This window comes from Diabrotica undecimpunctata, chromosome 7 (assembly GCF_040954645.1).
Source record: "Diabrotica undecimpunctata isolate CICGRU chromosome 7, icDiaUnde3, whole genome shotgun sequence".
NCBI classification, from domain to species: Eukaryota; Metazoa; Arthropoda; class Insecta; order Coleoptera; family Chrysomelidae; genus Diabrotica; species Diabrotica undecimpunctata.
Window position 1 is genome coordinate 95,637,829 of NC_092809.1, and position 27,978 is coordinate 95,665,806.

A 27,978-nucleotide genomic window follows, 5' to 3' on the forward strand; every position below is an offset into this window, starting at 1 on the left:
AACTTTAAAAAGAACAGTTTATTGTGCATCGTTTAAAAAATAGTAAAATGTATTAAGGTTAAAAATGTTCATCCTTTGGTATTTTTTATACCAAATTTAGTTCTTAATTATGATAAACTGGAACTACTGTAAGCACTGCTGTTGTCGTCAACGTCATTTACAGTTAACTGTTTAACTGTTAACTCGTTTAAATCTTCATCTGAAAAAAATATGCAAATATAGTTTTACAAAATATTAAATTTAAAACACCAACACAAGCAATATACTGTTCTACCCACAAATGCTCAAATAATAGAGAAGTTATGTCCCGTAACTCCAATGAAACTGACTCCTGAGTGATAACAGTCCTGAAATTTTTTGAGGAATCCATAGCATCAGTAGCAGCAATGTGCCAGAATAAAATAAAAAAGAAGTAGATCATAAAAAAATGTAGTGACAGTAGATTCACAGGAAATGTAACTAGGCCAGTAAAGAAAAAAAGCTGAACAATTATGTGGTTTTTATGATTGTTAAAAAAAGCAAAATCAGCTGTATGTCTTCAAGGATTTGTTATCAGCTATCTCCCATATACCTTTTAGAACATTCAAAAACATGTGTAAGATTTTTTTGTGAAATCGATGATTTTTTCACATATAGATTAGGGTATATTTTGTGAAGGAGATGAAAAATACATCTTTCCACAAACTACCATGCTTTAAGACACCCTACAATATTTAGGGGAATATTAAGTAGAAAATAAATCCAAAACCATATTGTAAACTTCTTGTAATGAAAACTCGAAAGATAAAAATGTTAAATGTTTATGTGTCTCATTTACTAGAGAAGTTCCCCTAAATATTATAAGAACTATCGAAAACATCTACCAAAACAACAAAATGGAAGTCAGAATAGATGGACAACTTACAGAACCTATAGAAATAGGCCAGAATATGACAAGGGGACTCATTGAGCCCTATGCTCTTAAATTTAATCATGGATGAAATCATCAAAAGCGTTAACAAAGGAACATGATACAGAATGGAAAACAAATAAATAAAAATATTCTGTTACGCAGATGCAATTTTGAAAGCCCAAGATGAAGATAGTCTGCAAAGACTGATCCACAGACATTGAAACATAAGAGCAAAAGAAAATAGCTTCAGAACAATATTAATGACAATCTCATCTCAGAAAACTAAAACAATAGTAATCAGCATAGAACCAAACAAATGTAAAATAGAAATTGATGGCATCAGTATTGAACAAGTAATGGAAATACAATGCCTTGGAATTACACTGTCCATCTATGGAGACCTGGACAAAAAAGTGAGAGATCAAGTACAACAAGCAAATAGACTGACAGGATGCCTAAATTACACTATATGGCGAAACAGACACATTAACACTGAGATCAAGTCAAGAATTTATAAAGCCAGTGTAAGACCAATAATGACATATGCCTCAGAAACAAGACCCGACACAGCCACAACGCAAAGGCTACTGGAAACGGCAGAGATGAGAGTTCTGAAAAGAATTACAGGAAATATGTTGAGAGAACGAAAGAAAAGTGAAGACATTAGAAGAAAATGTAACATACAGTGTATAAATGAATGGACACAAAATGGAAAAAAGAATGGAATAACCACATAAGCAGAATGGAGGAAAGCCGTGCCGTCAAAATAGCAAGAGGTAAGTCACCAATCAACAAAAGAAATATCAGACGACCTCGCAAAAGATGGACGCAAACCTTCCATAGAGGAATTAATTCGCCAATGAACAAGCAGAATTGCTTATACAGAGGAAGAAAAAAAATGTTAAAAACTGAGAATTCAAAACTGAAATAAGAAACACGATTAATTATATCACATCCAAATAAAAAAACTTACCTGAGTCATAATAATCGGATTGAGGTTCTCTAGGTGAGAACTTGCATCCACGCGAAATATAAGCTTTCAGCCTATCTTTGGCAGCTAAAATAAGACCTAAAAATGGCGGTGACGGTCTCATGGGTCTTGATAAATATTCTGGGTGGTATTGCACGGCTACATAATAAGGATGTTTGTCTAATTCTAAAATTTCCATTCGCTTCTTGTCCATGTCGACACCTATAGAAATAGAATAAAATTTGTAACATATTCAAGACTATTCAAAACACAAATATAATAATCAAAATAAAAAGAAACAATCCTCGAAAAAATATTTCTAGATGTAGTAATGGCAATTATTTGGAGCAGAGATGAGAAACGTGGAACTTTTTTTTGATGCGAATAATACCACCTAATTAGATATACTTATAACAGGTCTCAAGCAGTGATGTAAGAAGAGAATATTCGCAAAAGAATATTCTTGGCAAAAAAATTCTCGACCAGAAAATTTTCGGTGGGAATTTTCTATATTTACAAAAATCAAAACAAAATAAAAACTAGGTAGATATGGGTCAAATTATTGTAATTTAAAAAATATGTATATTGTTTTTGCCAATTCACCTAGTATATTTTTTGCATCCCAAACATTATTATTCTTAAAACCCAAACAACTACTTGCCGCTCCGCTCCTGAGATGCTTTTTCGCTTTGGCCTGCTGGAGAATCGCTGACGCGATTTTAGGGGAAATCCCACGAAAGTAATATTTGGAATTACTTTAAAATTAAAAATGTACAAGGTAAAACAATGTCATCATCATCATCATCTTCTTTGGGTCGACAATCCTCTGTGGATCTTGGCCTGCTCTAAGATTCGTCGCCATTCTGTTCGGTTTCTGGCAACATGTTGCCATCTTCTGATTTTAATATCCGTAAGTCGGTTTCAACTCCATCTAACCACCTAATTCGCGGTCGGCCTTTGCTTCTTCTTCCTACAGGTGTTCCTGTGGTTAGCTTTTTAGCAATCGTATTTTCTGGCATTCGTATTATGTGTCCAGCCCATCTAAGTCGCTGTGTTTTAATGAACGTTATGACATCTGGCTCATCAAAGAGCTGATACAATTCAAAATTATATCTTCTGCGCCACTGCCCTTGGTCGTTTATAGCTCCAAATATTTTGCGAAGTATTTTACGCTCAAATAAAACAACGGCAAAACAATGTAGTTTTGCAAATTTTGTGATAGTCAATATGTGAAGAATGCAACAAATATTAAAGTGAAAATTGCTGAATCTACACTTCAATATTTGTATCGACACTGTCATGAACTGCATCTAGCAACTTGTTTAAAAGTAAATACCGTGTTGGCATTTTAAAAGGTGTTAATTGTTTGAAAAACAATTGCCAGTATTTATTTTCGACAATTGCAAATGGCGTAAATAGCGAAAAGCTGATCTAAATTTTCTTGATCCTCCTTAGATGGATTACAGCTAGATGGTTGGAGTAACCGAAGGAATGAGCCAATACTAAACTTTATTATCACCACCCCATATCCTGTTTTTTATAAACCTTTGTCTGCCGACACTAATGGACATACAGCAGAATATATGTCTGAAAAAATATGTGAAGTTTTAGAAGAAATAGGATCCCAAAAATTTCAAACTGTAGAAACTGATAATGCTAATGCCATGGTTAATGCTAAACTCCATTCGCTTAGCTCGGGCACATTTTGACAGATTCATTGTCGGAAACCTACAACACAACAATTCCTACTTCTCAGTATTAATAGCTCAAGTATGCTACTATTGCAGACTTCTTTCTTAAAAAAAGAAGAATTATTCTAAATAGTGGAAGTGTATACTAAACCCATCAAATTTTGGGTAGTATATATTTAAAAAATATATTTTAGTTGTTATAATTTAACATAACTATTTATTATATGGTGCAGATAAATAAATATTGATTGTCGGTAATTAGCAAAGTTCTATTTTATTTACTATTTAGTTTGTTTACTATTAATATTGGCTATGAGTATGTGTGCTTGGTTGTATAGTAATTTTCAGCCACTTTTAGTCTGTCAAAAAGTAACTAACTTCGCAAAAAAATAATTACTAAATTCACTAGACAGTTCGGACTGGGAATAGCGAACTGAGTTTAGGAACCTAATCTATGAGAAGTGCAAACATATATCTGTTTATGGGTGTATTGCTCACATCTTAAACTTGTTGATTTGTGACATTTTTAAAACAAAAACAATGGCTTCTTTAGAAGAAGAAATTAAAGCCATCATTAAAGAAATCAACAACTCTCACATTTTGTCAGCCACTTTTAAAAGAATGCAGCTTGAAAAAAATGAAACAAAGGTAGCACTTATTTTAAAACTGCCAGTTAAAACTTGTTGAGGATCAATTATTTGTAGATTAAAGAGTACTTGATACAAAGTATGCTTTAAAAGTGTTAGCGGTTTGTGAGAGTGTTGAAGATGTTCTCAGTAAACGAGTTGTAAAGTTGATTTTGGATGAGGACGTATTTTGGGTAAGGGTATCAAAATTATATCATCTCATAAATTCTATTGTTGTTGACTATATTTCTAAATTCGAGTCAGATAAGTCTCGACTAAGTCAGGTAACTGAGTATTTTTTTAACTTAGAAAATCATATGGACAAAGAACTATCTTCAAGTCAATTATGGAAACAAGAAGAAAAAGCAATAAACATATTTGTCTCTAAAAGGAAACAAATGGCAATAAATTCAATTCATTTGGCAGCGAATATATTGGATCCTAAGTTTAATGGTGTTCATTTAAGCAGAGAAGAACAAGTTGAGGGAACTGAGTTTATAGATAATTTAGTCACTTTAAAATATGGTGATGACTCGGCTGAAATGATGGCAGATTTGGTACTTTATCGGTCTAAGTAGGGATTTTTTGGAAAACTATATGCTGTAAAATCAATTGAAAAACTAGACCCAATCATATGGTGGAAATGTACATGTTTCGGAACAAAATTAACTAAAATAGCAGTGGATATACTAAGCATGCCTTCATCCAGTACAGCGACTGAAAGAAGTTTCAATACTTATGGTTTTATCCAATTCTCTAAAAAAAACCGGTTTACTGCTGAACGGGCTGGTAAGGTAACTTTTATTGCTCATAATTTAAAATTGTTAGACGTAGACCAATCCATGCTAATGATAGAAATAGATTCTGAATCTGAGACCTCATCTTTTTCACCACATCCATTATTTGCTTTTAAGATGAAAATTTAATTTTTTTTTCAAATAAATTTTATGTTTTCTGTTGTTTTTGTATTTTTTTTATGAACACTGTTGTTTCGCCCATAATTTTGTATATAATTTCATGATTCTTACTAACCTATTTTATCTTTAACAATATCCCTAAGCTCGTCATAGGGTTCATTCTCAGAAAATTCTACATATCGAGAATATTATCTGAGTTTTCATTCTCGAAAATTTTCCAACACTAAGCATGATAATTGTAATTTAAAATTTGCCCGTAAATAATAAATGACGGACATTGATATTATATTGTTTGAATTATACTTGCACTTACCTACAAACTGCATGCCGTTTTCCTCAAAAGACTCAATATATTCGGGATTTACTTCATACCTATGCCTGTGTCTCTCATCAATTTTATCTCTATTTTCATACAATGTTTCTACAAACAAAAATAATTAAGAACGACATTTGCCTCATAAACTTTAATACTGTCAAATATAGGATCAGATCACAAATTAGTGCTGGGCAGATTTCGGATCAAAATACCAATAATCAAGAAAAATTACCTAAATACTCTGAAAATCTAAACATAAGAGTTTCTAGACCGTAAGACAATATGGTGCGGCCCGCGTAAGTAAAGGCTGTTCCATATGAGGCCGTACCGCAGGAATTAATCAAAAACACTTATAAAAATAAGTTTTTTTTTTTTATTTTTCTTTATTGTTTGGTACCGGCGGAAGCAGGAGATTCAATTCAAAAGATCACAGTCTAAGGAGAACTGTCAAGACTGTGATGCGATAATGTTCTTTCGTTTGAAAAAGCGCGTTGCGAGCGCGAGGTAGTCAAAGCTAATGCGATGTTGCACCGATGATCATAATATCCAACCTAAGCGCGTGCGCCCCTATCCCAGTCATCCCACCCCTGCGCTTCCTCACTCCTACTCACTCCCTTTGTTTTCCATATCGTGCGGGTAACACATATACTTCAACTGCCAGTGTTTCTTTTGATCTTCCTGACGACGCACAAACCCGGTGTGATGTAGGTTATAAAATTTAATTGTTTGACCCTTTGAATGTGTACCTATTACTATTTCTTTATCGATTGCTTTTATCCTTCTCATAATTAGATTTTAGGTAAATATTGCGGAGCTGGGAATAGTACTCGAAGTTAGGTCTTATTTTTTTTAGAATAACATGCTAAGGGGATATGTTCACGCCGCAGTTAAAATGAATGGGATTTAAATAAACTAACATTTAATAATTTTTTGAGTAGATGGCAGCACATACATCATATTCTAATATTTTAATTTTCCCGAAATTTAATTCTCTGAACAGTGAAAGCCAATGATGCCAAGTACTGGAACTTACGATCGGTACAGTTCGCGGCCAATCGACAATATTCTTCAATGTACGTTGATATTAGTTATTAGTTGAAGTTTCACAAATTTTAATTTTCATTTGGATTGGATCATTCAATATAATTTTTGTATCGTGTTGTTGTTTATTTACCTTTGAGGTTAAGTTACTGGTTTGATTTTGAGTGTTGTTTTTTAGTTTTATAAACATTTTAAATGGCGTATACCAGTCTTGTTTCCTAATATTGATTGAGTTAATATTTTTTAACAATTCTAAGTATTGAAAATAAATGTAAACACTTAAAAGTGTATTTATTCTACCACATTTTTAATTAATTTCAAACGTTTACTGATTTTTCAAATTAAAATTTAGTAAAAATAATTATATTTTTCCTCATTCTTTTTTGTGTAGAAAAGTATGAGAATAGGAAAAGCTAATGTAATATAAAAAAAATTTTACTAATCTCTCTAATCAATAACAAATACCTTTTATAATAATTTGATGATCATGCTACTTCAACAAAAGAGCCTTTTTGATAATGTACCTAAGGTTAAATTCTCACTAATAGATTCAAAATGTTCATTCATTTGGAAATATTTTATTACTTATTGTATTTAGACAGCATTCAGACGATAATTCTTAATTCTTTACCTGCTCAAAAATATTTATTTCAAACTGATAAAGAAAATTGCAATTGTTTGAAATACAAGTAAATAATAATAAAAAAACAATAGATTATGCTAATTCTCAAGTGAATGAAGATTCAGTTACTATTTATTTATGAGAACAGTATTTCTAGAAATCTAAAATATGTAAGTCAGTTGAAAAACAGCGTCACTACAATAACAATTTTTTTCATATCGAATGTCAAGAGGGGAAATTTGTTCCTCAGAAAATTTCACATTTTCATCTCATTTCTAATTATTACTCAAGTAAATTCCAATAATTTTTTTCACTTACGGAAATATTTAAATGTACTGACAAAATCTAATCGATGATTACATAATATTATTTTGTCTATAAAAATTAAATTCTCCAGAAAGTGAATAAAACTAGAATTGTTTTTAGATAAGCTCCACGTGACATCCTAGAGCTTATGTAATCTATGTATTATGTAAAAAACCAGTATAATACCACAGTAAACATTTCGAGACATTTTGGGCCTTGTTTGATTTTCAACCATAATTATATAACGTCACGGTGCCAAGGATAAAAATGGTATAATTGTATTGTTAAGACGCTGTGACGTTATACGTTATTATTGAAAATCAAACGAGGCCAAAATGTTTACTGGGAGCGGCCGCTTTACTAAACAAAACCACGTGATTCGTATTTCCATGGTTAGTGCATAACCACAAAACTCGTTTTCAATGTTTTGCAGATTTTTCTTAAATTCGGCAAACGTGCATCTGTCTCCATTTAATACATCACTGCTGCCTTCTATTAAATGACACGTGAACTTATTTTCCATCTATTAAGTGACAGTCGAACTAATTTCTCACTACCAAAATGACAACTTGTTACTGTAATATCAACAAAATCGCTCGTTTGCAGATTTTAATTGTAATTTTATCTTTAGGTACAGTTAATTTAAAAATTACGGCATTATGGATAATTAACGTTTGCTTAAAATAAAGCTTTTTGGATAGTTAATCATTTAACATAGTTATGTTGCACCTAAGTTCAAAAATTATTACACAATAACAAATTTTAGGCAGGTTACCAAGGAAGTTATGACATGGATTCATTTAAGTACATTATGTCATAATCTTGGTGCTACAGCCCTTAGAGGGCCTCGACCTTCTCAAGCTTTCTACGCCATTCTATTCTGTCCCTCGCTTGCATTTTCCAGTTGCCGACTCCGATCTTCTCGGCATCTTGTGTTACCCCGTCCATCCACCTCAGCTTTGGTCTACCCCGTCTTCTCATTCCCACGGGTTGCGCTGTTAGAATATTTTTAAGTACATTATGTATATTATTTAAATAGGTTATGAAAAATGTACTGCTTTCTTTGGAAATTTTAACTACATAGATATCATTAAAATAGAAAGTTTACAGTTATAAATTGAAGATTTGTTTTAAAATAGTGACGATAACTGTACCTAAAAAGTAAATAAATTTTAACACTGTTACATACCACCTTAACATGACTTAAAAAAAAAGATTGTAGAAGAAAATAGATTATTTACGGAAGTATGTACAGATTTATATTTTTTTATCGAGTTAATGGTAATTCGTTATTCTTGATTTGTTAAAAGTATTGATTTCTGTAGTGAAAGAATAATTTCTAGTTTTGTAATCGTTACTAAAAAATCAACAAAACCTGGTAAAATATTGTGTCTTAGCAATCGCCAAAGACATACGACCGGAGAACAAAAAAAAAGTTTGAAATTCCCAGTCTCGCATTGAAATAATTCCAGGATATGGTCTACAAACCATGAAAACAATGCACCAACCATAATATTGTCTAAATAATAACAATATATAAAAAAATACTCACTGACAAGACTAGTCGTTTTATTAAAAACGGTAGTTCTTTTTCCTAACCTCATGGTACCACCTTTGCCGCCAGTATTATGTTCTGGCATATCAATAACCACAGGATATGGAGTGGTCTCGTTGACTTCAGTAGAATTGGCTCCTGCTAAATTAAGAACATTTCTCGCAAACTCTATCACAGCTGCTTGGAAGCCCAAACATATACCTAAAAAGGGTTTGTCATTCAGCCTGCACCATTTACAAGCTTCAATTTTTCCTTCAACTCCGCGTTTTCCAAAGCCTCCAGGTACAACAACGCCGCTGAAAATACAAGTCAAATAATAGTTTTTGTACTTCTCAGACTCAAATATGACAAGTCACTACGAATGTTAATCCCTTACCGCATAGTGGGTCATATATGGCACAATACTTAGTTTTGTACCTAACCGTTAGAGATTGAATCTTATTTTAAAGTATGTATGCATGACATCTATAAATGACATAAAGCGCAATCTCAATGCAGCAAAGTTGAGTATGAAAATTTGCAAATGGCTGCGGTCTGACAACTGTTTATAAGAATTGTGCAATTTGATATTCAATTATCGAATTTTCTACTGATTATTTTTGTACAAAAAAAATAGCAACATCAAGGAAATACCTTCAAGAAAGTATTTTCACGTTTTTCTTTATATTTTGGTATGTTTTGATCAAAAATATGCTTGTGCCATATATGCCACAATATGCACTGTCGTGGAAAACTCTCTTTCATATAAGGCACAATATGCGTTCTGAACTAGGTATTATTTTTTTTTGTTTTAGATAATGGATCCAACAAAAGTTTTATGGTGAAACTCTTGTGGTAGTGGACATACATGATAGTGAAGACGAAGGACTATCAGATGATGATATTTCCCCTATTATATTAGCCCCAGAGTCAGACTATGAGGATAATATAATAGATAATAATGAATCAGATATTGTTATCCCAGAAATGGATTTAGAAAGCAGTTTGGATAGCGAAGATGATATTTCCTTGCTTGGACCAATTACGACGTAATCTAATAAAGAATAGAAATAAAAATCATCCAACTTGGAAAGAAGGAAATTTGGTAACATCAGATGATGATATAAGATTTCTCGGTTCTACTGACCTGCCACCTGAGTTGCAACAAGCAGATTCCCCTGACGCATTTTTTAAATTTTTTTAACAAATGAGATGATCAAAGATACATATAGTTAATCAAACTATATTATATTCAGTGGAAAAAAGACCTCAAAAACCTTTGAAACTTTCTGAAAATGAGATAGAACAGTTCTTAGGAACCTGTATTTATATGTCAAGTCATTGGAATTCCAGCCTGAATCATCGATTGATCTTAGATGTTATGTCATGCAATAGATGGGAAGAAATAAAAGGTTTTTTACATTTTACGAACAATAACGATGCTATTGCTGCCGGTAATCCTGGTCATGATAAACTTTTTAAAATTCGACCGCTACTAAATAAACTAAGGAATCAGTTACTCAAAGTTTCGAAAAAGGAATTTTTAGCCATAGATGAGCAGATAATTCCAAAAAAGGCGCGTTCATCTATAGAACAATATAATCTGCAAAAACCCCACAAATAGGGATATAAGGCGTTTGTTCTTAGTAGTGCCAGCGGATTTTCCTACGATTATGAAATTTTTGTAGGAAGCCAAACTAATGTTGTACCCGATGGTTTTCCTGATTCAGGAATGATAAGTTCAAATGTGGTTCTTCGGCTAACACAAACAGTACTACTAGTAACGGTTAGAATAAACAGAGTGCCAAACAGTAATATGCCAAAAGAGGCTGAATTAAAAAAGAACGACCGAGGAGCTATGGTAGAGAAAGTCGCCACAATTGATGGTACAAAAATATCAATTGTTACCTGGTATGACAACAAGTTAGTAAACATTTTATCAACATATGCTGGGAGTATGCCAACAGTTGAAGTTAAACGGTTTTCGAAAAAGGATAAGACACATATAATGGTTCCATGTCCAAAAGCTGTAACGATCTACAAGTATATGGGGGGAGTAGATCTCCTGGATTCAATGTTGGGATATTATGGGATCAAACTCAGATCCAAAAAATGGTACATGTGTATATTTTTCCATATTATCGATTTGATGACTGTCGATGCGTGGATTCTTTGGAGAAGAAGTGGTAATGGGCATAATAATTTAGCTCTGGCAGATTTCAAAATGGCAGTAGCAGAGTGTTTATGCAAAGTTAATAAAGCTGGTTTTACTACAAAAAGGGGTCGTCCGTGTGGAGCAACGGAAAATTCACAAAACAAAAGAATGGGTCCAGCACCGATATTCCAATGCAAGATGTACGAACAGATGGATATGGTCATCTTCTATTGTAGTGTAGTGTAAGGCAAATATGCAAATATCCCTGTCGTTCAAAAATCTTCATAAAATGCGAGAAGTGTAATGTTTTCCTTTGCTTAAACAAAGATAGAAATTGTTTTTACAACTTTCACACTGAATAATTATTATAATTAAAAAGTAATAAACGTCATTTTTTAATAATTTTACTTGTTGAATCTTGTTTTAATGCACAGTGTGCCATATCTGACATACAAAAAAAATACAAAAAACTAACCAAGTAGATTTTTTTTTATATTTACATCGTAATCTTGAAGTCAAGTTTGTAATCGTAGATTTTTTTATAAAAAATAAAAAATCATGCAGTAAGGAGTAAATTGACCATACTTTTATTTTTAATAAAACCAGTTTAAAATTACAAAAAATAAATAAAATAACAGTCACTTACTCGCAAACGCATAAATTATGCCAAGCATTATGGTAAGAAGCCGGATCGTCATTCAGCATAGTAGTTTCCAAAGTGGAAGCTTCAATAAACTTCAAATTAACTTTAAATCCAGCTTTATTTCCCGCGTGTCTTAAAGCTTTAGTAATCGACGTATACGAATCTTCTAATCGTGTGTATTTCCCCACAATTCCTATCGTAACTTCGTTCTTGAGATTGGTCATTCTATCTCCAAGATCTATCCACGGTTTCATATACTTTTTTATTGGAGGTAAGGGGGTAATTCCTAAGTGTAGTCTTCTACATAAATATTCTGCCATACCGTGATTTTCCATGAAAACTGGAACTTCATATACTGATTTTAAGTCTGGAATACTAATAATCTGAAACAATAACAAATAGAAATTTTGTTAATTATATGTAGTTGAATATCAAAATTGTAGACACTAAATTCTGAGAAATGATAATTGAGCTTTAACAACAATGTTGCCAGATTGTGATTATAGACAATTTCTTCTATTATTCTGATGATTACGGATCACTAAAATTGTTATTTAAGGCGGTGGCTAGAATAATGGCCTACAGGCCTATGGACCCTTCTTCCGGAGAACACAGAATTGAACTCTTTATGTTGTTCTCTGTCATTCTACCAATTTTTTCTACGATATTACGGTTTTTTACGTTCTTTTTTAGTGAAGTCTTGGCACAGCTGCGAAATATTTGTGCCTCTAAATCAACTTTGTTTTGGTAAATTTCTGACAATGTGATTGAGGTTACGTTATATTTTAAACTGTAAGTTTAAGTGTATTTTAAAGAAATGGCTAGTCGTAAAGCTATTTTAGATAACGCGGTGTCAAAAGGTGCCAAAAAGAAAATTGTTCAGAAAGATCATTTTAAACAAAACGTGGCAAAATCTAAGAGAAAGAGTGGACAGGAGTATGTGTCAAAATTTAAGGGAAAAACTACTGAGTAAGGTATTTTCTGTTGTCCGTAAGTGTTGTGTATAATAATGTTTTGCAAAAATAACTTCGCAAGATCAAAAGCGTTTATTTTACTATTTTTATGATAATGATAAAAAAAGAACAAGCTCCTCTTCTAGCAGGTTGTATGGAATTAGGGAAGCCTCCAGAAAGATATAGAAAGATGGAAGATCCCAAAATTATCAGACAGTATCACTGGAAATACAAGCTTAAAACTTCTGGTTGTGATGTGCCCGTATGCTGTTCCTTGTTTGTTGACATATCAAGTAGGAGTGAAACGTGTAAGAATATTACAGAAAAAAATTGTTGAGAAAACTCCACTTGATGAAAAACGTGGGACACACGGAAACCAAAGAAAAATTTCAGATGATGTTTATTCGATGGCCTTGAGAACATTTAAAATCTATTCCACATAAACCAAGTCATTACACACCTGTAAAACCAAACAGATTGTACTTTGACAACCCAGACCTAACGATTAAGAACATTTTTGAGCAGTTTCAAAAGTTATTTAAAGACACTACTGGGAATAATCTTACCATGAAATACAAGACCTATTTCAAGTTTTTCACAGAAACTAATTTTATGTTCAAAAAACCGAAGACTGACACATGTGATTATTGTCGTGAGTGTGAAATCAAACTAGAAAAGAACCGGATTGATGAATGCCGCGTTGATTACAATCTCCATGAAGAGAGACTCGAGGCATATTCCAAGCTAAAAAATGATTATTTGAGAAAGGCAACAGATGGTAGTGGCATTCTTGTCCTGGAATTTGATTACAAAATCTACAGTTGCCAAAGCTCAGCATAACAAAACAGTTCAATAAAAGACTTTTATGGATGTACAGATTCAATATACACGTGCATAATGATGGATCATCATATGTATATTCCTTCCTAGAAGCTCAATGTAAAAAGGGAGCAAGAAGTGTTGCTTCATTCATCTTTGACTGTATTCACGTGCAGATTATCCTTATACCAAGCATATTGTTCTTCTATCGGATGCAGCTGGAGGCTAAAATAAAAATCAGACTTTGTTACGGTTTTGTTCTTGGAATCAAAACTATATCGAGTCAAAAGTGACACATATTTATCCTGTTCGTGGCCACCCTTTTAGTCAGTGCGACAGAAATTTTGGGGTTATAAGACAGGCCTTAAAAAGAGTTCACGATGTCGAGGAACACAAAGTCTACCTAGAAAAAATCGTACAGTGCAGACACCCTCCTCCTTTCTGCCTCAAACATGACTCCTCTATAATATATGACTGGGATGCAGCACTTCTTCCTTATTTTTTGAAGAAGCCTGTGAATGAAGATTGTGAGTTTAAAATACAACAGTATCGCGTGCCGAAGTATAAACCTTGTGGGACACTGGCTGCTTCTAAAACCTACTTTGAAATGTATACCCCTTTTAAATATGCCAAAACGTTGCCACTTGACCTTACTCTTACACCTTTGCCTCAGGTTTCTATTAATAAGTCTAAAATAAAAGATGTAGGAGACTTGTTTCAGTACTTAAGAGAAGAAAGTAGAAACTTCTACAAACTTTTATTTCAAGAAAGCACACTGGCTGAAAATGACAATGAGAGTACCTAGTGCTGATGATTCAGATGGTGAGGAAATTTAGCATAAAATTATATTAAATATAATGTAGTGTAAACAAAATAAAAGTTTTCTTGTTGTACAAAGACCTTGATTATTATTTTAAACCATTGTATACTATAATATTGTAACGAAATAGCCCATCTCCGATGCGTCACAATTCTTAGAAGGATAAATCTAGAAAATTCAAAAGTTGGCATTTCAATAGCACCTGTCTTCGATGCGCTTTCGAGGAGACGAATTAGAGGTGGGCTACTCCAGAATATTCTAATACATAATAACTTATATATATATATATATATATATATATATATATATATATATATATATATATATATATATATATATATATATATATATAAGAAAAAAGAAGTACTTGTGACTCGTTTGGAAAAAATATATAACTGTTTTGGATGGGTTGGAGTCAATAAAAGGGCTATTGGTTAACTATTTTTTATCTCGAGCTTTCAATTGTGTTTACAATTATTATCAAGAGCTGCTAAAAAAGAAAAATATCTTACAAAGTTGAACTAGAAAGAAAAAACAATTTTTGTTAACTCACCAAATAAAATTAGTTTAGAAATAAAAATTGCTGCTAATACATCTCAAAAATAATTAATATAAAAATGTCCTAATCTAATAAATGCTTCTCTGAAATTTTAGTATAATTTTGAAAACATTTTTTTTAATACAAAAACAATTGAATTTATAAATAAGTTAAAATAGCAACCAATTACAAATAAGCCTCAATGTCATAAATGCCAACTTAAAATTTTTATTTTTGACAATTATATTGCCAAAAATAAAATTTTGTTTAAAAATTCTTTTTTGTTTAGTAACAAAAAAGAAGAAGATTTATTCACCATTGATAGATGTCTGAAAAAATGTAACAGATATATGGAAAATTAAATCAAAATGTGACATTTTACAAGTTTTATATATAAATTATAAAGAAAGAATATACTTAATTATAAATTTTGCTTAGATTTTGAATTTCTGATCTTTTGTTTAAATTATTATCACTTTTGCTAATATAAACCATTTCCAAAGTTAACATGCTCCTTTTCTAACTTGGCTGCACCGTACTGAAGACGACCAATAGTCAGAAATACGTATATATGGTGGCCTTCCATCGATATACCCTTTTTGGTTTTCTGTTTTGCGAGACATGCCATTACATTTTACTTATAGTAACGATGATTGAGGTAGTTTTAGTTGATAAGATATAATCGGGTACAATATATAACTATAGTATATTATACAACAGTAAAAAGTTATAGGCCTTTCTTCTGCAGAAGACGTTTTAATCTGCCAAATGTGTTCTCCAGAAGAAGGGCTTATGCAAACTTGTTTTAATAAGCTTCATTTGAAAAGAAAAAAAGGACATATTTTATAAAGGTGTTCTCTATTATTTTATCAATGGATCGAAAATTCTTAAAACTAAAACACTTAAACAATGCAAGTGTTGGTTCGCCTAGGCATGGATGTTAAATCTTTGAATGCTTGTTTCTCAAAATACACTTTTAGCAGATGGGCCCTTCTCCTAGCTACCGCCTCAATTGATATTTCAAAAAATTATTGGTGTTTGGACGTTATATCTTACCTGCTCAGGTGCTACATGGCAGAAATTTGATATTTTTTCCTTAACGCTATGTCCAATGGGCTTCTCCGACCTACAAACGATAATGTCCGGAGACAATCCTAATCCTCTGAGTTCCCTAACAGATGATTGAGTCGGTTTGGTTTTATGTTCCCCCGTAGTTCTGGGTTGTGGAATGAGAGATACATGTGCCACACAGAAATTTTCTCTCTTTACTCTAAATTGGAATTGTCTAAAAGCTTCTACGAATGCCATACTTTCGATATCACCTATTATACCACCCAATTCTATTATACACACTTCTGGGATTTTTCCAGTTTCTGAAACTGGCTTTTGTGCCACACGCTCCACCCATTCCTGTATTGCGTCAGTTATGTGAGGGACAACTGAAATTAATAGTTAAAAAGTACATTATAAAACCAAAAAATAATGTTTACTAAACTCATTTACAAAGTTTGTTTGGTTAAGTAAATCTAAATGTTTGAAAGGGAATAATTTTTCTAATTCTAAAACTAGAATTTTGATTCTAGTACAGCTGTTGGATTACCCTCACATCTTTTCCATCAAGACCAATGTCTCTTACATTGTTAAAAGCTTTTTAGTAATCGATAAAACAAATGCCATTGCATTTGTTAGAGGTAATGGATTTTCTACGGAGCAATGAGTCATGACGACACAACACAAATTTACTAATCATCCTAAAAAGTTCTTCAATCAGGTTGTTTCTACTCCTAACCTTTTAATAGTGCAGTAAAATTTGCTTCTTTTTTAATTAATTATTATAGTTTTTAATTTTAATTGTTAGTTTAGTGACTTTTATAGACAATAATTTTTGAAAATATTTTGTGCAGTGAAATAATTTATTGAAAAGTAAGGTATTTATTTTATTACGTTTTTAATAAAATAAAATTTGATTTATGGTATTTAGTTAAATTTAATAACAATGGTACAAAAGGTCGACAAATTGTATACAGTGTAAATTTCACAATAAAAAAGTCTGTCCAAGCGCGATTACATCAAACGAATTCAATAATTACTTTACTTCAGTAGCTAAACATATTAGAAATTCTTTTAATTCTACAAATGAAAATGTAGCCATAGATTTTTTGTAAGATGTACACTCTCGTTGCGACTCTTCATTTTTATTACCTGTTAGTGATACTGAAATCAGGAATGTTTTGCACAGATTGAAAAATTCACACTGCATGGATTTTTATTTCTTAAACAAAAAAATAATTGTGGAAACTACTGACAGAATTATTGACAAATTAATTATACTTTATAATAATTGTCTTACTGAAGGGATTTTCCCAGATGTATTAAAAGTAACAAAAGTGCTACCAGTGTTCAAAAAGGGTGCTTAGATGAAATTGGAAATTATCGTCCCATCTCAATCAGTCCCATTTTCGGCAAAATTTTTGATAATATTCTAAATGTTCGTTTGATAGAATATCTAGAAAAACAGAAAATACTTCACTGTAATCAATATGGCTTTAGAAAAAGGTGTAGGACTACACTAGCTATACAGAAAATTGTGAGAGATATAGTTGATGACTTGAAGGAAGGTCATTTTGTGTCTTTGACATTGTGTGACCTATCCAAAGCTTTTGACTGTTTCGCATGAATTACTGTTGGAAAAAATGCATAAATACGGTATTAGGGGAAACACTCAATCTATTTAGATCATACCTAACAAATAGAAAACAGGCAGTTTTTCTTAATAACAGCTATTCTGAGTTCTGAGTAACACTGTCAAAAATGTGCTTGCTTCACAGATGATACAACTCTCATTAATACTGATACCAGCATAATTTAAAAATTAAAATAGATGGTGATACCCAGAAAGGAAAAAACTGGTTTGTAGTAAGAAATTGTATTAAACTATTAGGAATCTTTCTAGTTAATAATTTGGATTGGAATACTCATACAGATTACTTAAGTTCTAGACTTGCTACAAGTATATTTTTAATAAGCAAGTTAGTTTATATGACTCCTAAAAGTAACCTTATAATGTGCTACTTTGTACTATTTCATAGCCATTTACAGTATGGAATGAGGATACTTGCAAGAGCAGAGTATAGGGGACACTGTAAACCTTTATTTCTGGATTTAGATATTATGCCACTACCTTCACTCTATACATATGAGACACTGATTGAAATTCGTGCCAACAAAGGTAAGTTTAACATAAACTCCAACTTCCATGATCACGATACAAGATCTAGAGATGCTATTAGAGCACAACGTTTTAGGTTGACAAAGAGCATAAAAAATTCGACTGATGTTGGTTTGTATAACTTTTTGCCAGATGAAGTAAAAAGTCTTCACTTGTTATCGTTTAAGCTTAAAATCAAATCATACTTTTTAAAACATTGTTTCTATTCAAAAACGGAGTACCTAAGTACAGCTTTTACATAATAGTTCTAGTTTGGTCAGGATATTTGCCAATTATGATGATATTTCTTGTATTTATATTTTTATTTAGTGTGTTTGTAATTTCTTAAATTGTTATTATTAAATACCTGTTTGTAATGTGTAAATCGCAAAAATTGTATATGTATGTATGTAAATTATAACTATTAATTTGACTTGTCAAAAACAAAACTATTTTTGTATATTGACTAAATAAATTCTATTCTATACTATCAGTTTATGAAAAAAGAAAACGAGCAAGAATCCCTATCCCCATGAGGAATTTACGTGAAAGAGTGGCCAAAGCTTGTAATGCTTTTTTTCAACACTGTAAAAAATCTCCTGATCAACGCTATAAATCACCTCAAAAAACTATTAACAAACCTTTAACTTTCAACTTCGACGTTGTAAATAGTTGCCAGTTAGATCTACGCAACTATTTACAACGTCATAGCTCTTCAGAAAATCCATTACCTCTAACAAAATTTCACATTTTAAACAAACAAAAATATTTAGATGATTTTACAACAAGAAGTCAAAAAATTAACTAAAACCTAAAACTACCATTTATATCGAATTCATATTTTTATACTCACAACATACAAGTAATATTAACATAGCAAGCAAAAACACTCAATTAAAAAAAAACAGAAGAATATGTCAAGTTGCTCAACGCTCAATGTTACTATTCATGAAAACCAAAAAGAACAGTTATTCAAATGACTAAACCGTGACAAAAAATCTAAGAGACTAAAATAGTAACCCATCTCTATACACTACCTACCAGTAATTCCCAGGAACCTAATGAAATTTTAATATGACAGTGACAGATCATGTGTCAAAACTTAGGTCTAAAGAAAATAATTTACACTCCTGAATATATTATAACGTGTATGTGAAAGAGCGGCAGTCAACAGAGTCCGCATAGCCATGATGATTTCCAACCTTCGATAGAAGATGGAACTTAAAGAAGAAGTATGTGATTGGGGATTATTGCCTTCGGAGTCTATGTCCATTGTCCATTTTACCTTTATGGGATTATTTTTGTATTTTTTTATGCAGAAACTCTAAAGGAGTGCTCCTTGCTTACATTCTTGTTTGTTAGGTTCGTATACAATCATATTGCTGCTCTAATTTTACAAAGATATACAATTAGTTATTTTTTTCTTTCTATTATAGATTCATCATATTTTTTAGCTATAAAAGTGGAAGCTAAATATTTCAGCAATATGTTAGTGGAGTTTCTACCACTCCTGCAAATAAACACTCAATTGGTGTACTTTTTAAAGAACTACAAATAGTCTTAGACATTTATTTACTATGTGATCTTTGTTTTCTGGTTGACTTTTTGACACCTTGTCATAAAAAACAATCATAATGCAGTACCGATCTAGTGTATGATTTGTACATTTGGATCTGACCCTGATTTTGTTCCACATAATGACTGTAAGATGTTAATTCCTTTTCTTGAACACATAATCTGTTATTTTTCCATGCCATTTTAGTGAGTATATAATTAAACTAACATTTTAAAAATTAGAATTTAGCAACTAAAATGTGAAATTTACTCTGTGAGCTTCCCAAATCCATAACCTATAATAGAAGCCACAGCTAGAATGCTGTGCAGGTAAGATAGGCAATGTATTTCTTACGGGAGAACGGCCGACCACGTTGCCGGTTTACCCCGAGCGGTGCATTAAAACCGGATTTAAGAATCACAGCACTGGAATATACGCGCACATAACAATTGCCTACGGTTGTATAAAGGACTATCATTTTGTTTTAACTAAAGCATGATTCAATCATCGATGTATAAATAAGAGAGTTACATTACCGAACTAAACAATAACATACTATAAAAAGAAAAAAAAAAGAAAAATAAAATAAAAAAGTAAAATATATCAAAAACTCATTGTCGATAGCTTATCTATATTTATCCATTTTCAATAGTTTCCATTGTAAACACATTCTTTGGGAAATAAAGTCATTAGGATAAGCACAAATGTCTCCTTGTCGACTTGGGTACTAGCCATTAGACCAACAACTTGGCAAAAACTATGAAAGCTCAGTTCTATTTCATTTTCGCAAGTGGATGAAAGTACCTACATCATGGAGCCATTGCCAGTATCTGTTGTGAATTTCAAACAGGGTATGACGCTTAGTGTGCAAGTAAAACGTGTGGTGTTAAATGTATTGAACTATCATGGTGTTATGATTTTAAGACTGCCACCTTATCACTGCGAGCTGAACTCGATTGAGATGGTGTGGAGTCAAGTGAAATGGTATGTGGCTTCAAACAACGTCGACTTTAAAGAAAACACGATAGAACGGTTGGTAAAAGAAGCTTACCAACGCGTATCTAAAGAGCAGTGGCATAATTATGTGAACCACGTTAAGAAAGTAGAAGAAAAAGTGTTTGCAGTGGACAAGTTGCAGGAAGATATTGAACCGGTGATAATTAATATAGATAATGATTGCGATTAGTATTAATTAACGAGAAATATCTCAGATTTAATGCTCTTTTTTTAGTACTGTACGTACAGTACATTTCACTTATGTTCTTCTTATGTATTTTATGTATATAAATTTATCGTGTCGTATTGGGTAAACTACTTGCATTTTTTTTGTATATATGTATATAAGTACTTATAAATACGAGGTATTAGATATTTTATGTATACAGGCATTTTTTATAGAAATATTCTCTTAACTATCTCAGTTAAATTATTGAGTAAAGATTTTTGAAACGAAGCGCGTACGGTCCTGATTTCTCAGTATATCGGCAAACTATCACACACCTACCACTATGCCGAGATGAGCGGCATCGCTGCGCGCCGTAAGACTAACACTGCATTCTAATTGTGGCTTCTAGTACAGTTAAAAATTATTCACCACATGTGTGTGAATATACTGTTCTTATGATTAATAATATATATATATATATATATATATATATATATATATATATATATATATATATATATATATATATATATATATATGTATGTATATGTATATATATATATATATATATATATATATATATATATATACATATATATATAATGAATACAAAGTATTTAAGAAAAAGTAGTATAAGTAAATATACCATACATAGGATTATATCAAAATTGGGCATGAATATGTAAGAATTAACACTCAAATTAGTAATTGTAGCTAAAATACACCGAATTCTGTAATGCTTGGGTTCAATCTATTATTTAAAAAAAAATATATGACAATTCTCTGTTATAAAAAAAATAGTAATTTACCTTGCACAGTTTTTCCAAGATAATCACCATGTCTTTCCTTATCTATCACATGCTTATAAATTTTTCCTGTGGTGATATTGTTTTCTCTATGTAGGGTTACATTCAAAAAACGTTCATAATTTCCTAAATCTAGATCTACTTCTCCGCCATCATCAAGCACATATACTTCACCTAAACAAAAAAAAAGAAAATTCTCCATAAAAATGTAATATAGTGATCAAATTATACCAAGTAGTTAATGTTTGTTCAAAATGAATTGGAATAGAAATCAATAGAAACACAGTTCACAAAGAATATCTTTTTTATAAAGACACATTGTTATAGGGGTTATAAAATTAATTGCCTTAATTTACATTAATTAAAATTTTTAACTACAGTAAAACATCTAGTTGAACTTCAAGGGAGACGATAAAAAGTTCATGTTGTAAATATAGTTTTCAACTTATGGAGTATTTCAACTTAAGGCGGATTGTGATTTAACATAAAGAGGTTGAGTCATTTTTTACTAATTTTGAGTTAGAGGTAAAATAAATAAAAATTTAAGTTATATAGGTAACAAATATTTTTATTTATTATAAATCAACATTATTTCAAAACATCCTTAAAGTATATTACATTAAAAATAGTCAGTCATTTTTTCAGTCAGTCAGAGCAAAAATTCTTGTCCTTCAGAGAGCTGGTTTGCTCTATAAAAGTCCGTACAGCATTCAATACTATTCTTGCCTCTTTGATGGAAACCCATAGAACGCATGTCGTATTTTTCATGCCTTTAATGTTATCTAAATCATTAGTATTTGTTATCTGAGCTACTGAATCAATAATTTTATCATCAGATAATGTCCCAGCAGCCATAACTCCATCATCCCACGTAACAAAGTCCTCCAAGGATGTTCTTAATTCAGACACTGCTGTATTCCATTCTTCAGGAGGTGAAATAAAAAACATTTTTGGTTTCAGCTTCTTCTCTTGACGAAGCTGACGATGGAAAACCACAATGTAACAGTTTGTTATAGTAGTTATAGTTGCATTTCTCAAGCTGTATCAGCCATTCTCATGGCTTGCAATAGATCTATATATAGTAAAATTCTTTTTTTCTTTTATATTATCCAATATGTTCCTGACAACTTCTCTTTGATTTAATGATTTGAAGTTTTTTAAATTGGTGGGTAGATATTAGATTTTAACTGCTATCATTCGTGGAATATTATTATGAGCTGTACAATTATCAATAAATAACAAGATTTTTCTTTGGTCATTTACTTATCAATATTTATAAGTCATCATATGACTATAAGTCATCATATGTCAATCACTACCTTTGAAATATGCTTCATATTTCAAAGGTAGTGATTGACATGTTTAAAAACAATGTTTTTAAGATTTACTGATCACTAAGTGTGAGAGTTTTTCTGTGCCTGATTAAGGCATTTAAAAAACAATCCTGTTTTGTCAGCATTGAAAATATTATCAGATTCGTAACAATGTAACAAATCTTTTAATTTACTTTTCCATTCCATTCAAAAGTTCATGTCTTCTTTTGAACTTTTCTAACCATCCATCACTGGCCCTGAAATTAGCCACTCCCAATGCAGTAGCACTCCTCCAAGCCCAGAGATTCTGCAATTCATCTTTTACAGTACAAATTTTGACTGTTTTGAATTTTTTTCATGTCTAATTCATTTTTTATTATCATTAGCGGAGTACTCATTTTTAGGCCAAATTGTTCAGCAACATCTTTCTTCTTTTGACAGCTCATCACAGCTTACAGCATTTCTTACTTTTCAGCAAGACTTAAAGTTTTCAGTTTACGTTTCACTTGTTTTATTTGTAAACTATTGTACAAATTGATGTGTATTGCAGTAGAATGAAACTACTTCTGACAATTGTTCAATCAACAACAAAAGACTTGCTTCAAGTTCAAATGAAATCAAAAATAATAAAGTTAAATAGAAGATACCAATAATTGGTTAATGTGAATCCTAAATTCCTTAAGTGGTAATCCTATTTATTGTATAATCCCAAATTATTTTCTAAGAGACAATGGCTTATTTATATTGTCAGCAAATTCTTAAAGTTGGTAACTTATTTTTCTTCGAGCTATAGAAGTAATCAAAATAATCCAGTTGTACAAGGTTTTACAATGGTATCCTTACATTGTTGGTAAGTTTTTAAAGACGTTAACTTCTTTCTCTTGAAAATATTATAGAGGTAAGTAATAACTTTCAAATGATCAAGTTGTAAAGTTTTTAAAATAAAACATTGCTATGTTTGAGTTCAATTTATTTTTCAGAGTTATAGAGTGAAAATATGTACCAAAATGGCTTGCAGGAACTCACTGAAGTTCCAACTGAAAGTTCCAACTGATAGAGGGTTGAGATTTCGAGTAATAGAGGCTTGAAAGGAAAGAAACGAAACATTTTTTCGAGTTTTGGCAGTTTTTGACTTATCAAGGTTCAACTACAGAGGTTCTACTGTATCTTAAATATGTTAGAAAAAAACAACAATTAGCTGGCAACACCACTCAATAGAATGCAAATAAAATAAAAGGCATGGCTCAACCATACCTGTTTCTTGGTGGCTCAACATAGCAGTTAAACTCAGCTTTGTAGTATATGTGTGAGATAGAACTTTATTAAACTAGATTTTATTTATATTAGTGGTGATGTATTTCTTATGGCTATATATTTTTACATAAGTGAGGAGGTAACATATAATTGCAAACAGCCTTAAGTCACACAAAAATCAAAGTTGAGTTAGTTGTGCTAATGCATTGTTCTGTTGTAGCCAAAGTGGTTTATTTTATCGGATTCATGCAAAAAAATTATTACCAATGGTAAAAGCATGTTAAAAATCACCTTTACATGCAAAACCACTTATTTCCACTATACTGGTCCACCTTATTTCCAACCAACCAATAGGAGCTCTGCAACAGCCACTCAGCTGAGTCTTACAAATTTGAGGATACGTGAGGGTTTATTATCACAGTATTTAAAAACAATTAGTAATTACTTTATTATTTAAAGATTAAAGAATAAAGAATGGCAGATAGAAGTGTAATTGTTGGTGAAGGAAATGAAGGGACCAGAAAGAAAAAAATTATAGGAGGAAAAAGGAAAAGTGAACAAATTACCAGGTATGTAGCTCCTAAAAGAGCCCTAGTTTTTGTACTGTTTAAGTACAACAATAAATGTTCCATGTGCGTAAAAACAAGGCCCATTTACATCAACACTTTCAAAGAAGAGTTTTAGAAAGTTCCAGACACGAAAAAAACAAGACAATATAATTGCCAGTCTGATTCATATAATACAAATCAAAAGACATAGGCATAGGTTGGTAAACAAAAAGAAAAAACTTTGACCTGAGCGAAAGTGCTCAATACAATACTGTTTGCAACTGTATCTGGCTCTAAAGCTTCTGTATGTATAAAGCTTTTTCGCACTGTTATTGGTATTGGAGAAACTACAATGAAAACATAGCCAAAAAAACATTGCATTTTGGGTTTGCTGTTGAAGGGAAAGGAGAAAGTGACTACCAAAAATAAGAACTATCTGGAGAAGAAACAGAATCACATTACAGAAGATAGGAGTCCAAAAGATTATATCTGAGTAGTGAGTTGAGTATTAGTAAACTAAGTAAAATATTAACATAGGTTTTAAGTCACCTGCCTCCCATACTTACAGTAAGTGCTGCCTTATCAAAGAACAAATTAAAAGTGAACCAGCACACTCTGCTGAAAAAGTGCAGCTAATGGTTGAGAAGTGGATTCATTCAAGAAGAGCAAAGGTGTTTTAAGAGTACATGGAAATGGATGTTTTTTATTCTGTTAGCCTTTGCTTTGATCTTCAACAAATTCAGCCACAACCGAAAAGTCCAATTCAAGAAGCTTATTACGTGAGAGAAATTTGGTTTTATAACTTTTGTATTACTGATCTAAAAACTTAACCAGATGTTCTACACTTGTACAGAGAAGCAGGAAAAGGTAGTGTGGAAATATCATCAGCTTTCTTTAACTATTTGAAACAAGCTGATTTTTAGGGCTGTTCTGTACCAAGGTTGTTTAGCAATGGTTGTGTTTTTTTTTAATAAAAATAATATTGTCCTCACAACACTGATTAATTTTTTCGAAACACACAAAACATCAATCCAAAGAATTCTATTGTATTTTGCTATACACAGACATAATTTTTTTAACAGGAATACCATGACATACAGTGGTATAGGCACTAGGAGAAGATTGGCCACTTCTTGATACTAAGAAGCTAAGTGAATACTAGAAGGACATCCAATCAATTAGTGAACTGAAGAGAATTAAAATATTGTAGGTATCACAAGAACAAATTGAACACCTTCAAAAAAAAAGGGAACAGGGAAGTCTTACAAAAATATTGTGTTGGTAAGAGGCTTAAAAAACTACAAGTATGCAGGAAAAGGGTCTTTTATACCTTTGAGAAAAAAAGGGAAAAAGAATCTTAGACAAGTGAGATTGGAAGAACTCCCACTTCCTCATGTCCCACCAAAGAAAAGACAAAGATATTCACAAACATGAAAAAAATGTTTTTCTGACCCACACTTTGGTTGGTACAAAAGTTTCATTTTTGATGAACTGACTACAGCAGCTGCTGGTGAGAAGCAGGAAGTAATGAGTGACTGTCTCGATGATAAGCACTGTGACTTCCATATTAAAAAAACTGTTTGTTTGTTGTAGTAGCTACCTATTTTGACACTTATAATATATAATATAGTAAAGGCCTATATTATTATTTTACAAAAATAGAAGTTCATTCAGAAAACCATTGTTCCTTTACTTTAATACTTTTTTACTTTATTTACATGCAAATAATCTTATGTCCACAACATTTTACATGCAAAATGACTTATTTCCACTGAGTTTGTGCAAAAGGTCTTATTGCCAAAATAAAATCAATTGTTTAAAGTATTTTTTAGCTACCCTAACTGAAATAAGTGTTTTAATCTCATGTTTGGAACCAATACTATTGGATATAATCTTATGTCCACAACATTTTACATGCAAAATGACTTATTTCCACTGAGTTTGTGCAAAAGGTCTTATTGCCAAAATAAAATCAATTGTTTAAAGTATTTTTTAGCTACCCTAACTGAAATAAGTGTTTTAATCTCATGTTTGGAACCAATACTATTGGATAACATTGATTAGAACTCATTATCCTTTTTCAAAGCAAAGCTACAAGTTTTTGCCCTCCCTGAAAAATTACTTATTTGTGACTTAAGCTTGTTTGCATTTCACCTCAAGTACAGTTTATTGTAATATTAATAAAAATAATAATTCAACCTAAAATGCTTTGCCACTGTATGCTCTCCTTAACTGATGTAGCACTGTACGCTCTCACTAATTAATATATGAATGTAGACCCCTAAAGAAACTAGTTGCTAATTTATATTTATTTTGATTAATGATGCTTTTTGATGTTTTTGTTAGAAGATATATCTAGATACATCTATATATACAAAATACAGAAATATTTAATAAATTTGATGAAAAAAAAATTGAGCTAATAATCTGAATTTTTTTGAATTTCATTTATACTTTAGAGACATATCCCTAGTCAATCATCCGGCTGCTTAGAGAGATACCTCTGACTGCTATTAAAAAAATGTAGAAATCCATTTTTATAGCACTGACATTTTTACAGGGTAAGAAAAACAAAGAAACTTTTTTGAGTAGTTTCAAGTTTATTTTATTCTACATATTTTTAGAGGTTTTTGATTAGACCATCCATTTCTACTGACCAATTTGATATATTGAGAACGATGTACCTTTTAAGCCTTACTTTAGTTTAATATCAGTAATAGTTGTCCCTTAGTCTAAAGTGCACTAGCACACGATGTTCACAGGATGAATGTTAAATATATAAATGATATATCAGTTACTAATAACAATACGTAATTTCTAGTTAGTAACTTTGGGAATTGCCCGTAACTTTGTATTTGTAGTCATGTTTGTAAACATCGCCTAATGCCTATTTGACAAAAGAAAAACAAGTAATAAAACTATAATATATTTTTTTGTTTTTGTAAGATCAACTACAACGCGCAATAAATTCAATTGTTTTATAATAAAAACTAAAAAGGGCAGAGAATTTATTCAAAAGTAATTTATCACAAGGATTTTTTACCATGTTCGTAAGGTGAAAATGTTCCAGCATCCAAATTAATGTAAGGGTCGATTTTTATGGATGTCACTTCAATTCCACAACATTTTAATATAGCCCCAAATGAACTCGATATAACACCTTTCCCTACACCACTAATAACACCTCCCGTAACTAAAATATACTTCATATTTTATAAAATATTGGAATGGATGGAATGGCACGTGTGTAATGTCTCTACCGCCAAAACACAAATGGCCATTATTA

The 27,978-nt window shown here is 31.5% G+C and overlaps 1 protein-coding gene across 1 annotated transcript; it reads right to left on the minus strand.

The window, feature by feature from the left end:
• Ctps (CTP synthase) lies at nucleotides 1–27,976 on the minus strand. Its single transcript, XM_072537796.1, has 8 exons — nucleotides 27,736–27,976; nucleotides 21,581–21,751; nucleotides 15,900–16,282; nucleotides 11,717–12,096; nucleotides 8,934–9,232; nucleotides 5,410–5,517; nucleotides 1,866–2,084; nucleotides 1–199 (listed from the first exon to the last, which is right to left on the minus strand). The coding sequence occupies exons 1-8, from the start codon at nucleotides 27,899–27,901 to the stop codon at nucleotides 108–110; spliced, it is 1,818 nt and encodes a 605-aa protein (XP_072393897.1). The 5' UTR covers nucleotides 27,902–27,976; the 3' UTR covers nucleotides 1–107.
• Nucleotides 27,977–27,978: the final 2 nt, after the last annotated feature.